Source organism: Populus nigra, chromosome 5, assembly GCF_951802175.1.
Source record: "Populus nigra chromosome 5, ddPopNigr1.1, whole genome shotgun sequence".
In the NCBI taxonomy this organism is placed as follows: domain Eukaryota; kingdom Viridiplantae; phylum Streptophyta; class Magnoliopsida; order Malpighiales; family Salicaceae; genus Populus; species Populus nigra.
This window is the reverse complement of record NC_084856.1, coordinates 19,232,776-19,247,608: the sequence shown is the minus strand read 5'-3', so window position 1 is coordinate 19,247,608 and position 14,833 is coordinate 19,232,776. Positions and strand designations below refer to the sequence as shown.

Below are 14,833 nucleotides of genomic sequence, written 5' to 3'. Positions count from 1 at the left end.
TAAAAAATTCATGGTCTCAACAACATAAAAAACAGAGATTTTAACTGTAGAAATATATTTTTGTACTCTATAATGTAAATTATTAAAATTATTACGAGATAAGTTTTTTTTATATATTTTTTATTTTAACAGACACAAAGTTAAATAATCTTTTTTTTTGTTTTTGAGAAAGAACTGGTGGCACTGTGCGAGAGAAAAAAACATCCAAAAGAAGTGCTTTTTAATGATCAGATTGTGCTTGATAGGAAAAAGGAAAACTAAACCAAGATCATTAATGCCAAGTTTCTAAAGAAACGACAGAAAAAACCAAAGCTATCTCTATCAAAGTATCAATCAGTCATTAGTGTATAAATATGTATAATAAAGTATTTAACTTCTATTTTAATTAGCAATGTGAACACCCCCAAGACAAGTTGACGAATATGATGTTGCTTTGCTGTGGTTATAATTTGAAGGACCAGGGCTTGGAAAAGCTAACAAAAAGTTTTACATCTTTCCAATGATTCACACTAATGATATGAAATTGATTCACACTAGTAATATTTTAAAATTATTTTTAATTTCAGCCTATTCAGAAAATATATAAAAATACTTTTAAATAAAAAATTATTTTTTAAAATATATCATTTAGAACAAAATTCTAAACAGCACGATTTTCAAAGCCAATAAAGTTGAAGTACAGTAAGGCTGTAATAATTAAAATATTCATGTCTTGCAAATTGGAATGTTTGTCTTAATTATAATTCCCCCACCAAAGTACCCTTTATTTATTGCTCTCATTTCCTTAACATCAGGTGCTCTCTCTCTCTCTACCTCTCCTTTTCTTCATTGCTTTTTATAAATTTTATTTAATACAAAATTCAGTGTGATTCTTTTGTTTGAAATTTATATCCACTTCTTTTTAATTAATTATAAGTAGTGGTATTAATTACTTCTTTCTAACAGGAATTTGCTGAAGGTGTGCAGTTGATGTAAGTGGTGTTGGGATAAAAAATGTGATAGGTGGCGTTAGAGGCGGTATAAGTGTAGGAGAGGGTGATGTGTTTTGAGCTGATATATGTTTAAACTTGTTAAAAGAAAAAATATTTTTATGAAAATGATGAACAATATAAATACGATTGGATGATAAATTAAGACATTGATACCTAAATGAGAGGTCCTATAACTTAGAAAAACTTAAGAAGATAAGCGAAAGTTTAATTTATAAACGTTATATGGACAATGAAACGGAAAACAGAGATGCTTGAAACTACAAAGAAAACCATAACTATTAGTACCAAAATTCTGACTTGAACCATATCCATGATTTCCATAATTATAACCGTTACAATTATTGGTTCGCTAACCTCCACGAAAATGATCCATTCTACTACTGTTGGAAATGGACTGACACTGCTTAAAAAATGAACCATAAAGTTGTATAATCCATGAGTTTGATGAAGAAGTAAGGATTGTTTCCAAAGTTGTCCAAATGCGAAACTACAATAGAAAGAGAGGACAAAAGTACACTCATGATCAAGTGGTCTTGTTGCTTTCATGACAGATACAAAGGATTAAGAGTAGACAATAACGTATTAGCAGATATCAGATGAGAAGGGGGACACATAAATGAACCATCAACAAAGAAATACATGCCTTGGCCTAATTAATATGGCTTTGTATGCATCTACCAATAAATAAAATTGATGTTTGAGAGCTTTAAAGAGATTACCTGCTGAGTATTTGAAAGAATGATGATAACGGTCTCATAAGAAAAAGTAGGAGCAGTTGTGAGAGATAGAGGAAAATCTATAGAGACTTAGCTAGCAGCAATAACAATGGACACACTAGAAAAAAAAAGAGCAGAAATTAGTGGCGGTGCAGCATATATAGGAAAGAAGATGAGGGATCAATGTAGTAGTTTGGTATTGTTCAAAATCCATTTAGAATAAGACTATGAGAGAGGCTCTAATATCAAGTTGACATAATTGGGAGATTGATTTTGCATTATTGTAATGGTTTCTTAACAATAAGAGCATCCATCCTTTTGTATTTATATATTTAGGGTTGTTTACAATACTAAGAGTGGATTATACTACGTATGATAACTAAGCTTGTGAAATGTATTTACATATATAAGGACTCTCTTTCCATAATAGTTTGATTTGCAAAAATAAATGGTGGTTATGGATATAGGGAAATAAATCATGTGTGGCAGCTTGGTTTTGTTAAGTTTAAAATGTTGGAAGTCTTTATTTTTTAAAATTTATTAACCCTCACATTTAGATTTCATGACATGTATGGTTCTATATAAATCCCATAAATTCAGATATTTGATTCAAAGCACTTATTGAGTGTTTGAGAGTGTATTAACTTATATTTTTTAGAGTGTTTCACTTAAAAAAAATATATCAAATTGATTTTTTTAATTTTTTTGATGATTTTAATGTACTGATATCAAAAATAAAAAATATATCATTTTGATATATTTTTAAATAAAAAATATTTTTAAAAAATACTTACATTACCAAACAAACATTTAGTAGGCCAGGAGAAATTAAAGTAATAGCAGGATGAGCATATAAAGTTTGTGCAAAACTTGACCAAAGAGAAATCCATTGTGAAAGAACACAAACTGGCCTGAGATTAATACCCAAAAATGTTAAAAGAGAACACATTCGACAGTGAAGTGTGAACTTCATATTATATCAAGACGTCGACTAGAAAAGATCCAAATTAATCAAGGGGCCAGCTGGGGGCTTGCAATTTGGTTGCTATAAAGTCTATAGTAACAAGGAAAAAATAAAAAATAATCATAAAGAAAGAGATTCATGACAAAAGTAGTCATATACAGTAAATCATTATTGTAGGAATTAATTATTTGATGACCAAAGCATTCATTCTCTTGCGATCTTTCCAATATATGCTTAATTGTTTTCTTTTCTTTTTGAGAATCGATCAAGGAACGTTTTAACATTTTGCTGTGATCAGAAACATGAATATGCCCTAAGCTATCAGTTCTGTCTCTCTATATCAATAAATAATTACTAATGATATATAATATTTAATGTACATGTCCACGCAAATAATTAGGTCCATGTAGAGTTAGCTAGCAGACTGATTGATTCTTTAATTACATATAATGTCTCATTACGCTTAAAACTATTAATATAAAACATAGCTAGATGTACCACGCACGTATAAACAAACTCCAATGTCTTATTACAGCTTATAATTCGTGGAAATTATATATATATATATATATATATATATATATATATATATATATATATATATATATATATATATATATATATATATAGTTAGGTACACCGGAATCCAAGGCGTGCTAGCTATATGCTATGGCTTGAATGGCCTGCCTATCAACTAATTTTGTATATCATAGAATAATTAACCTTGCATGTACGGACACCTAGCAAGTTGCTGAACTATACCGAGACGTGAAACAAGTAATTAACCTGCAGTTTCATCTCTTTAAAGAATTAAACCACGGCTTTCACTGATACCGGTTTGAAAACACAATACTGTATAGCCATTTGGTTAAATCATACTCGAATCGTTAAAGAATCTCGTTCATGGAAGGTTAAACTTTACTGGGAAAACAGTACTTGACAAAATATTGAGGGATCGAAGAAGAGAGGGTGAATGCATGGGAGCTAGCCATATCATGTTTAAAATTGATATTGTTATATGATCAGGACTATCCATCTTTGTAGAAGCACAACAATCTTTGTAGAAGCACAACTTTCTCATATATTACTTAATTAATGGATAACCAACACGTTGGTGTTCCTTCAATTCCAAGGAAAAGAAAATTATTAACATATTAACGACAAATTAAATAGTCGTCACGATATGAATTCGTTTCATGTAATTTGATAACGTAACAACCATATACTACAGTAGTTTTGGTCACAGAATCTTGCTTAATTATATTAGTACAATTTAAATACTAGCCAGAGAAAATATGGCAAGACGTTATGCATATGAGACACTGCCCAAGAAATGCCCTAGAGGATTTAAAAAAGGGATAATGCTACCTATAGAGATCAACTAGAACATTCCTAATTAATATTCAATGAATCTCACATTCATATAATAATACAAATGATATTAAATATATTCAGACCTACCCATTAAATCAATATGAAACGAATGATATAAATAGCGAATAATAACTTATACTACGTACTTTCGGGTAGCATGAACTCTTCATACTCCATCATGTATTAATTAGTAATAATTATTTGCTTTCAACATTTTAAGTAGAGAATATATTTTTTGGTCTAAAAAATCTGCCTTTTATTGTAAAGAGTATTTTGACCTTTCAAAATTATTTATGCATGTTGCGATGAATCACTACCAGAAATTCATTCAATAGCAACGGATTTACCGACGGAATAGTTCTGTCGGTAATTTAAGGTCGAAATTACCGACAGAAACTTTTCCGTCCTTAATTCAGTCGGTAACTACCGACGAAAAGTGTCCGTCGGTAGGTATCGACTGAATTACGAACGAAAAACATTTCAAATTAAAAAAAAAAAGACGAGTCGCTGACGTGAAGGTTTTGACGGGGTTATTTTTACTGACGGATTCAAAACGACAGTCCGTACAGTGACGTGACGGGTTCGCAGTTTAAAATGCCGATGAAATTACCGAGGGATTTGAAATGGCAGATCCGTACGGTGACGTGTTGATTTTTCCATCAGAATCACCGAAAGAAAATCCGTCGGTGAAACCGTCAAAAAAAGCTATTACATGTCCTCTCTACCGACCCTCTTCTCCTCTATTTCTCCTTCTTCTTTTTAATCTCAACTCTCCCCATCTGCAAACAATCAGCCCCCCTCCCCCCCCAAACAAAAATCTCCCTCATCTCAGCACAACAAGTTATTTTTTTTTTTAAGTTTTGTGGTTACAGCATCCGTGTTCTGATTTATCGATGGATTTTATTAATTTTTGTAAGTAATATTGTCTAGCACATAATATACATGAAAGAATTAATGTCTAGAAGCCCATTAAAGAGAAATGATTTATTAATTACTATTTTTTATGCAAACTTTAACATGAAGGGATTGACATTGACGTCTAAAATTAAATTGTTCTACATCTAAAGTGAAGAAAGAAAAAAGGTGATTAGACATGAGATTAAGACAATAATAACTTGAACTTGAAAGGAGGTTGTCTCGGAAGAATTATCAGGAGATTTATTTTTTGAAGAAATTATTTATTTTCTTAGTTATTTTTTTTATTAAGTTTAAAAAATAAAATATTGTGCTTGATAATTTTATTCATTCTATTTACTTTAGGAATTATTAGGATACCTTCATAATTATTTATTAGGATTTTTTTTCTCTTCAAGATAGACTTAGGACTTAGGAGTTATATATATAGGGTTGTATAACTTATATTTTAATAGAATATTTGAAGATAAATATTTAATAATGAAATTTTAGATTAGAATTTTTGTATAATAACTATATTTAACAGAATTTCATGTTGCTTATATTGCTCTATCTTTTTTTCGTATGCATCAGTTACTCATTAAACTAATAAATTTGATTGATTAGAATCTTAATACCATACATAATCTATAGATGTTACTAACTACAAATTATGATACATGGTGTGAAGCCACCCATGAAAATAAGAAATTAATTAAAAAAAATGAGATTATTAATATAATAATAACAATATATTGATAATATGTATTTCTATTTATCAGTTTTCCAAATAATTTTAAATTTCTGAATAGTTGGTGCATATATACTTTCGGTTGCTAATCAATTAAGAAAAAAAGTCAATTTAAGTTTTTTCAATGTAACAGTAAAGATAATTCGTACGTAGATAAGAAAGGGATAGATTTATAATACTGTTAATTATCTTTTTATTAATGACTACTTGCATTTGATGAATATATATGATGAAAAGAAATGTGTTCTATTATCACTTCAATCTTTGCATATCTTATTTTGCTTCTTTAAAAAAAAATGATTTTGTTGATTTAAATTAACTTAGCTGATCTCTCTTACTCACTATCAAAATTTTTTATTTTACCGAAAATATATTTTATTAGTAGGTAAACAGTGATTTTGTTGGCATGATTTTTACTGACAAACTCACAAATAATTATTGTTTGTCAGAAAAACTTTCCTTAATAATTCATGTTTTCTCGGTTATTCGGTTATTCTTTTAGTAATGTAATCATTGATAGATTTACAGATAAAAAAGCAAGGCAAACAAAAAAACATTATTTGTTTTATTTTGTTAGTATTTCCATTGGCGAATATAATATTTAATTGACAAAAAAAATCATTTATAATTTTATCGATAATTTTTTTAATATCATCAACGATTTAATATTTTCGTTGATGATTAAATAATGGTAGTGATATTTCTAATAATTATATTTCAACTCTTTAAAATATATCGATGGACTTAATCCGTCAATAAAACCATAAGTAATTTTAGTAAAATATTTTTTTAAAAAAAAATCTAATAAACTAAGTAAAAAGTAATTTAAAAAATTAAAATCAAATAAAAATAAAATTTTATTATAAATTTAAAAATTTATCATCCAAATAAAATTATTCTAAAATTTATCGGTACTTGGAAAGCACAATTGAAAACCAAAACAAAATCAAGGGTACCAAATCTTTCCAGTAAACGAAGACTTCTAACTTCACATTGGTGAGTGAAAGAGAATCATATCTCAAGCACAACATACAAAACCTGTCATGCAACTTGCTGTCGCAAATGCATATTAGTAGACAAGGCCTGAATATTTTTTTCCTTTTAAAAGAAAACACTGAACTGTGTGAACCCATAATTGAAAGTGAGCCAGAAACTTATTGTTCTTTCAAATTATTAGTCTGTCGGGATTGAACAAAATAGGCTAAAGAACCACTTGAGCCTCTCAAGTTGTTTTGGTCTTGTCTTCTTTTTCGCTCACTCGAGCCTTATTTTCCCAGGTTGAAAGAATCCTCTATTTTCAATATTATTGCCAGTCTCTAGATCTCATGTTACTGTAAAAGAGCTTGAGAGAGAGAAAATGGCATTAGAAACTGTTGTATTCCAACAAGATCCCTCTAGTACTTTAGGACTAGGTGCAACATGGATCCATGGATTTGGTCTTGAAGGAGAAAAGGCTAATTACCATGAAACCCTAAACACAACAATCAGTAATATTGGATCTGATTTCCATCCAAATAATAACTGGGACACCAATAACTCTTCCTCCCAAGAGATTAGCTGTGCCTGTAAGGGCGGGTTCTTCACCGGAGGTAATGCTGCAGGCCGGCGAAAGAGACAGCGTCGTATAAGCATCAAAGATGAAGCAGAAGTTGCACATCAAAGAATGACTCACATTAAGGTTGAACGCAATAGGAGGAAGCAAATGAATGACTATCTTACTGTGATTCGATCCATGATGCCTCCCTCTTATGTTCAAAGGGTAAGGCCTTTTTCTCTTCTTTCTTTCCTTTTTCCCCTTCTTTTCATATCAATAAGATTGAATCCCTGTTCAAAAAAATATTAAGAGATATTCCGATCCACTTCACTTTGTCGGATAAACTCTTTTAAACGTAAAACTGCTTGTATGGCACCTTGTTTTAGGTTAAAATGTCTTGCTTTGCATTCACAGACGACATGACACCTTGGGGAATTGTTAACAGCCACTAAAACCTTTTTGGTAAAATGCTTTTATCAATGCATCCCAGCATTGAGAAACACCTGGGGATCAAGTGGTGCAAAACTGTATTTAACTTTCTGTCAAGGTTTGATGGATTTTTTTTCTTGAAAAGTATATCTCTGGGTAAAAGATGTTGTACTTGAAGGATTTAGACTTGTCGACTCTCAACCTGGATATTCACATCATCTTCAACCTTTCTGAGGTTATTATCTCTTCATTTAATTTCATGGAATATATATAATTGATTAGTTTTTTTATTTATTAGTGCAGCCAGATCAAGCATCAATCATAGGTGGGGCCATTAACTTTGTGAAGGAGCTGGAGAAACTTACCCAATCTCTTGAAGCTCATAAGCAAGTAAATAAAGTGCAATCTGGTACAAACTCCAATTGCTCTCCTCTCTTCTCGGATTTTTTCTCCTTTTCTCAGTATTCAACTGCCAGTTCGACGAATAAACAAAGCAACAGCAACAACTCATCACCAAGTACTGATTCAATGTTGGCTGAGAAGCGACCAATTGCCATTGCAGATGTTGAAGTGACAATGACCGAAAGGCATGCAAACCTCAAGATACTATCAAGAAGACACCCAAAACAGCTCTTGAAGATGGTGACTGGATTGCACTCTCTTGGCCTTTATACTCTTCACCTAAATGTAACAACTGTTGGTCAGATGGTGTTATATTCTTTTAGTGTTAAGGTTAGTAATCTTTTCTTTTCTTTGCTTCTTTTGATACTTAAATTAGTTTTTGATTTTAAATGATAACCATATTTAAAGGAAGTTTTACTCTTTAACCTCTACTGTTACGAGTACATTGATCCATCCAAATGAAGTATAATGATGCCAAATGATCTTTTTAGCTGAAGTAACTTGCATATATAGAATAAGTTTCTTGTTACTTTAATAAATTAGAAGTCCATGTACTAATAAAATATCGAAACTTGTGTTTGATTTTGAGGCAGGTTGAAGATGAGTGTAGATTGACTTCAGCCGATGAAATTGCAGCAGCTGTGCATGAGATTGTGGGTAGGATCCAAGAGGATGCTATATCCAATTGCATGCCTAGCAGTGAATAGAGACTATGAGTCTCTCCTTTATCAATATCATAAAACAATAATGATTTCTATTAATTGGTTGCCTAAACCTGAAAGGGCAACTGATCATGTGTGATGTTGTTGTTTTCCACCTCACCTACAGTGGCAAGTTTAGTGGAACTTAGCTTATAGGTGGCCGTACTCTTTTGGGGGGGTTATGTTCTCTAGGAACTTTTGTGTACTATGAAATGGTTTAGATGTGGATGCTCTTGGTTTGATTGGATCTTCTTTGGGGAGCAACATTAACTCAAAGGGGTTGCTACAGTGCCTGTGTTTCTAGACCACCAAATCTGTTTTTGTATTCAGGTCCATAACCGGATTGACACAGGCATTGTGCTTGTGTCCAAAACACAAGCATTGATCTAGACACACTAGCTACTGGTTCAAATGCCATGCAAGATTACTCGCTCTTTCTGTCTATAAGCTGAACATTAGGGACCTTTATGCTTGTTCTATTATCAAAAAAGAAAAAGAAAAAAGAGCTTTATGTTCGTGTGTTGTGGCAGGGGGCTTGGGGTGGGGTGGTTGTTTAACACTAGAATACAACAACATGAAAAAAAAACACAAATTAAAAGTGAAAACAAAAGAAAAAACCCAGGTCCAAGGATGCATCATTGGGGGTCGCAGACTATATGCCTAAAAGCTGGAATGACGGTGCCCCATGCTTTCCCACAGATATTCAAGTGTTCCCGTTCAGCTTTTGTTACGGCACTGGAATAATTTCCCTTTTCCTTTAACGGATGTGATTTCAGTCTCGAGTTCCACCTGCCATATTGGACAAAAGTTGGAGATTCTTAGATTTGGAAAACAGTGTGTGTGTGTGTGAATGAATTATTCGATTCCTCTTTCTGTCAAGGAAACAATTGAGCAATAAAGGACTTTGGCCTGGAAACTTGAGAGTTGACGAGCTCAAGTTAAATTGTACACATCTTTTCAAATTTTCAACGTAAAATCATTACAGGCTATGTGGTCTTGTTTCTGACATTGGTGTAGTTGTCATTTTTCTGCAGTATTAATGTTGTTTTCTCATTTCTCCACTTGTGCTCTGCTTTCTTTCTTTCTCTCCTTAATCGCTGGCTCTTTTCCTTCTTGGAGCTGTTCTTGTAATAACAGTTATGCTAGCTTTGGCTTATAAAGAAAATGCCCTCTTAATATGACAAAAATATGTTTTTTCTCTCCATCTTCTTCCATGTTTTCATCATTCGTCATGCAACTTCTGCAATCCTTTTAACTAGTTATATACACTGTTTTTAATAGGAACTTTTTATATGTATTTGATACTATAGTGCATGTATTTTTTTAACTTGAAAATACATTAAAATATTTTTTTAATATAAATACATTAAATTTATTGAAAAATATTAGAAAATATCAATTTAATATTTTCTCAAATAAAATACACTTTTAAAATAAATTCAACTCCCACACTCCCGAAAGTTGCTTTCCAAATCTCCTTTCAGGGCCTGGAAATGCTGACAAAAAGTTTTACATCATTCCAAAAATTAATCCCACAGTTCCCAGCTGGGATTTATTTACCTTGGCAGATAAACAGATTTTCAGGCCCTTTTCGAATATATTTTATACTGTGTGCTGTCTTTTAATAATGCGATTTAATTTGTATACTTGAAGCCCTTTTTCTCTTATTCGGTCTTTAACTCTCTCTTTTTTTTCTTCCTGTATATGTGGAGTACAGAGAGTTTATACCAGTTGCACGAATGAATGCCACCACGTACATGATTTCACTACAGCATCACAGTAAATAGCGTGTGTGAAAGTACAAGACATAACCTGAAAAGTCAATATCAAAAGAGATTCGAATTTTTACAAGAATAAAAAACAAGTATAAAGGAAAGCAAAGTTGCGAAGAAAAGCTACAAAGTTGCAGAGTAAAGCTATAAAGTCATCCATGAGAGGTGAGGCAACAAGAGACAGGACTGCCGTGTCCATACGTGGACAGGGTTTCAAGACTAAGCTTTCTGGATTTTAATTTTCATGGCACATATATCCGCACAAAAAAGTGACATTAAAGTTAATATAAATAAAATAAAATAAAAAAAGCTAACGTTATCTCTAGTCATGTACTACTATTCATCATAGTAGTATAATTATTATTTTGTTTTTTTAATAAAAAGTTGATAAATTTGCTATTAGAATAATCCAATTTTATCTACATGATCAAATAGTTGTTATGAGATTGGTTAAAGACAATTTAGTTTTTCAACATTCTAAAAGCATGATTATCCTTGAAAGCAAAATGTGTTCCAAAGATGATTATGTATAATTTGGTCTTTTTGTATTTTATAAGCAAGTGTAAACACTACTTTTAAAAGCAAAAATTTTCAAATTTATAACTTAAAGGTAATTTTGTATTTTAACCTGTTTTTTAATTAACAAATTGACTTGAGAGTGATTTGATTAATATAGATATTATTTTGAAAGGAAAAGTGGTTTGTGCATAAGGTGTTATCCCAAATCTAAATGTTACCTTCCGCGATAGCTTTGAAAATATTTCGTTATGATTTTCTTGGTGGTGTGGTACGTATACACAATGACATAATAGTTGGGTTCTAGTGGATATTTTTTTTCTTCTCCCTCTTTTCTCTCTCTTCTCATTACCAAAATATAAAGATGTTCTTTCATTTGTTTTTCTTATTCAATTTAGTTCTTGTTTTCTTTATTGCTACTTGTATTTTTTTAATCTTTTCTTATTGATTTTTTTTTTCTAATTGAATTTTAATTTTAATTTCTTCTTTTAACTTTTGTTTTATTAGGAATTGGTCTTCAAACTCCTTATATATATATATATATATATATTATTTTTTTTCTTTGGGGTTATCTTAATCTTGTGCCCGTGATTATAGAGTTAGCTGCTTGAATCAGATTTTTTTGTAGTTTTTTTTTTATTATTTTTTTCAATTTTTCCCTTTGAATATTGGGTTGTTTGATAAATGGAGTTTCTTAGTTTTATTCAGTTTTCTTTCAATGGAATTAATAGTATCATGACAAAGTCATAGATTTGGTATGCTAATCCGAATGAGATCAAGTTGGTTTTTTTTTTTTTACTTTTTTACATTGTTAATTTTTTTATCAATTTATTTCTTGTTGTTGTATATTGTTTTATATTATTTAAATTAATGGATTTTATTAAATTCAGTCAAGGTAATAACTTGAATTTTAATATTTTTTTAATTTGTTAAGAATTCTTACCTCGTCTCAACATATTTTTTTTATGTTGAAAAAAAGTTGAATTAATTCGCGACATGGCATGTACCTCTGTCTAGTAAAGTACTATATGCATTATCCGTGCTATTAAGATTGATAAAGAAAAAAGTTATTTTTGTTAAAATGATGCGTTCTTCTGAATTTGATATCTGCAAAATTATATGACCAAAAAAAATTATTGTCCTACGGTGAAGACGAAAAAGGGAGAAGATCATCTGTTCAGTTGAAACTGACACTGTTGCGTGGTGTGGAGACCACACTCCAGACCCAGCAACCTGTACCTGTAGAACTAACAAGACGCCTAAGATTAATATTATACATTATACAGTGCACCTGGAAAAATACTTTTTTTTAATTGTTTATTTATGTGCATTTGTCTAAGTTCACGTTGCACAACACTGTTTAATGAACAGTTTTGTTTTGTTTTTTTATTATTTTGGTTATTAAACTTTTTTTTAATCTCATCCCTCCATGTTATATCAATATTATTTTGTATGTTGATATTTTCTTTTTTTTGTATATTCTTGCAAATTCCAGAATTTTTAATGAAATTTCAAAATTGAATAAGAGATCAATTAAACAAAACATGATTTAAAATTATAGTATAATAAACAATTAAAAGAAGGATGAAACTAAAAAAAAAAACAAAGTCCTTTTCATTTTCATGCGAAAAAATTTAGTTTGGTCGATAAAGATTCAATTTATGAATTTTTGGTCCCTATGGTTTTTGCAAAGTACATTTTGATTCTAAATTTTATTTTTTAATGTTTGAGTCCTTGCATTAGATGGAGGAGGGAGAAAGTTTCTTAAAAAAAAAGAGAGGAAAGAAAAAGAATTTGGTTTGTCACTTTTCAATAACAAAAAAAAAAAAAAGAGTTAATCTTGATGTAATGAATTTATTTTGCCCAGAGAAGTGTTATTAATGTGATTTTGAACTTTTATTTTAAGGGAAAAAATGGATTGGGGTTTAAAAAGATTTTTTCATTCTATTTAATTTTGGGTTTTTGACCTTGGAGGGTGTTTTAGCAATGGGTTTAATGTGATTTCTAGAATGTAAATTAGTTTTTTTTAAGTGAAAAAAAATGTTAAAAATTAGTTTTTAGGATTTAAAAACTTAAACCTTGATTTTTCATCTATTAAAAATAATCAAAATCTAAACTAATTGATATCGTATCATCTATTTTTTTTTTAATAAAGCTAACAGTGTATCATTTGCTCAAAAAATAGATGATGAGATTATAATTAAATTTAAAAAGTAGAATGATAAAGATTTGAATAAATAAAAACTGAACTTCCATGTGAACACACATAGCAATAAGTAATGAAATTGTTTAAGAAATGAACATAACAATTCTTTTTTTGAGGTAAAGTTGTAATAAAATTATTATCATATTTTGATTTTATTAGCACGGGTGATAATGGAGAAAAAACATATAAAGCAATTCCTATTCTATTGCATCAAAAAATAAAAAACATATAAAGAAATGTATGAAGAATATTAGAGGAAATGATGTCTTGAAGTCATCGAATAAGATTGCCTTGAGCATTATTGAAGGTTTATATAGTTGTTAATTTCAGAGTCTGTGAAATTATTCAAGATATACACAAGCTGACCTAAATACCTAGATTAATAATAATAATAAAAAGGATTGCCTTGAGCAACAACTTGTGGCTGTGTTTCTAGTTTAATTCCAAGACCATTAAACCATTTATTATAAAAGTATAGTGTTATTCATACTTTATCATTAATTTTAGAGACTAAAATAGCCTCATTAAACATGTGTCTTAATTACTCTTTTATTTTAACTTCCAAAACATTTCCTTTAAATATTCCTTATATTTAATGTAAATTATCTTTTGCTATGTCTTAAGACTTTTAGGCATAATGTACTATTTTTATTGTGTATTTTTTTTAGAATATAAAGAAGGTGCATTTTAAAATTAATTACATTTAATATTTAATAAAATAAAAGAAATAAATTAAATAAGTCTATTTTAGCCTTTAAAATGAATAAAGGAGTAAGAATAACAAAAATAATGGAGGGAGAATGACACCATCCTTTGAAGAAAACTTTAGATAGACTTGAAAAGTAATACTAATTAAAGCTTAAAATAATTAAATAAATAATTTTAGAAATACACATGGACTCTTGTATTAATGGTTCTCACTTCTCACAGTTGGATCCAATATAAGATTAATATCCGACAATTTATAAAGTCTTTGATATATATATTTTTATTATTATTTTCATTAAATAAAAAGAATTTTTTTTATTTCGAAAGGGAAATTTAACAAGATTATCTTTTTTTTTTTGGACCTTTTTGGTTTCAAACCTTAGACCAACATTTAGAGAAATTGATTGAACTTCTCTCTAAAAGCACGTGCCGATGTAAGGGTGCCCTTTAAAAATCTCCTGAGAAGGACATATTTAATCTTGATTGATATATTTTACTGTTGAATAAAGAAAAAAAACCCCTTTTAGTTATTTAATGTTAAGTGGTGGTTGAAAAATCATGGTTATTATTATTTTTTAAAAAAATTATTTTTTATTTAGAAACATTTTTATAATCTCCATAAATCAATCTATCAACTCAAAACAAATAAAAAATTGATGAAAAACTTAAAATTAAATAAAAAAATTTCTCAACTTCAATCTACCTTTACCTTTTCTAGCAATATAAAATGTAGATAACACTTCAGTTAAGTTTCTCTTATTAAAAAAAATATGATGACTCTATGAACGACTATTTTTATTATCAAAATATTATTAACTGATAACTTTTTTTTACTGGAATTGTTTTTTTACGAGTCCCTCTCCTTTATTAAACT

At 29.7% G+C, this 14,833-nt stretch overlaps 1 protein-coding gene across 2 annotated transcripts; it reads left to right on the top strand.

The window, feature by feature from the left end:
- The first annotated feature begins 6,763 nt into the window (after positions 1 to 6,763).
- On the top strand, positions 6,764 to 9,004 carry LOC133694081 (transcription factor bHLH99-like). Of its 2 annotated transcripts, XM_062115506.1 has the most exons (4): positions 6,764 to 7,450; positions 7,958 to 8,063; positions 8,217 to 8,386; positions 8,650 to 9,004. In XM_062115506.1, the coding sequence occupies exons 1-4, from the start codon at positions 7,049 to 7,051 to the stop codon at positions 8,761 to 8,763; spliced, it is 792 nt and encodes a 263-aa protein (XP_061971490.1). In that variant the 5' UTR covers positions 6,764 to 7,048; the 3' UTR covers positions 8,764 to 9,004. The 2 variants fall into 2 exon arrangements, with proteins under 2 accessions (XP_061971490.1, XP_061971489.1); XM_062115505.1 differs by having other exon boundaries at positions 6,767 to 7,450; positions 7,958 to 8,386.
- The last annotated feature ends 5,829 nt before the right edge of the window (positions 9,005 to 14,833 follow it).

What these genes read in the sequence shown, in the direction of transcription:
- LOC133694081 (XM_062115505.1), top strand. Translation starts at nt 7,049, where the DNA reads ATGGCATTAGAAACTGTTGTATTCCAACAAGATCCCTCTAGTACTTTA. An exon ending in CTCCCTCTTATGTTCAAAGG is followed by an intron (nt 7,451 to 7,957) that starts GTAAGGCCTTTT and finishes TTATTAGTGCAG; the next exon opens with CCAGATCAAGCATCAATCAT. An exon ending in TATATTCTTTTAGTGTTAAG is followed by an intron (nt 8,387 to 8,649) that starts GTTAGTAATCTT and finishes ATTTTGAGGCAG; the next exon opens with GTTGAAGATGAGTGTAGATT.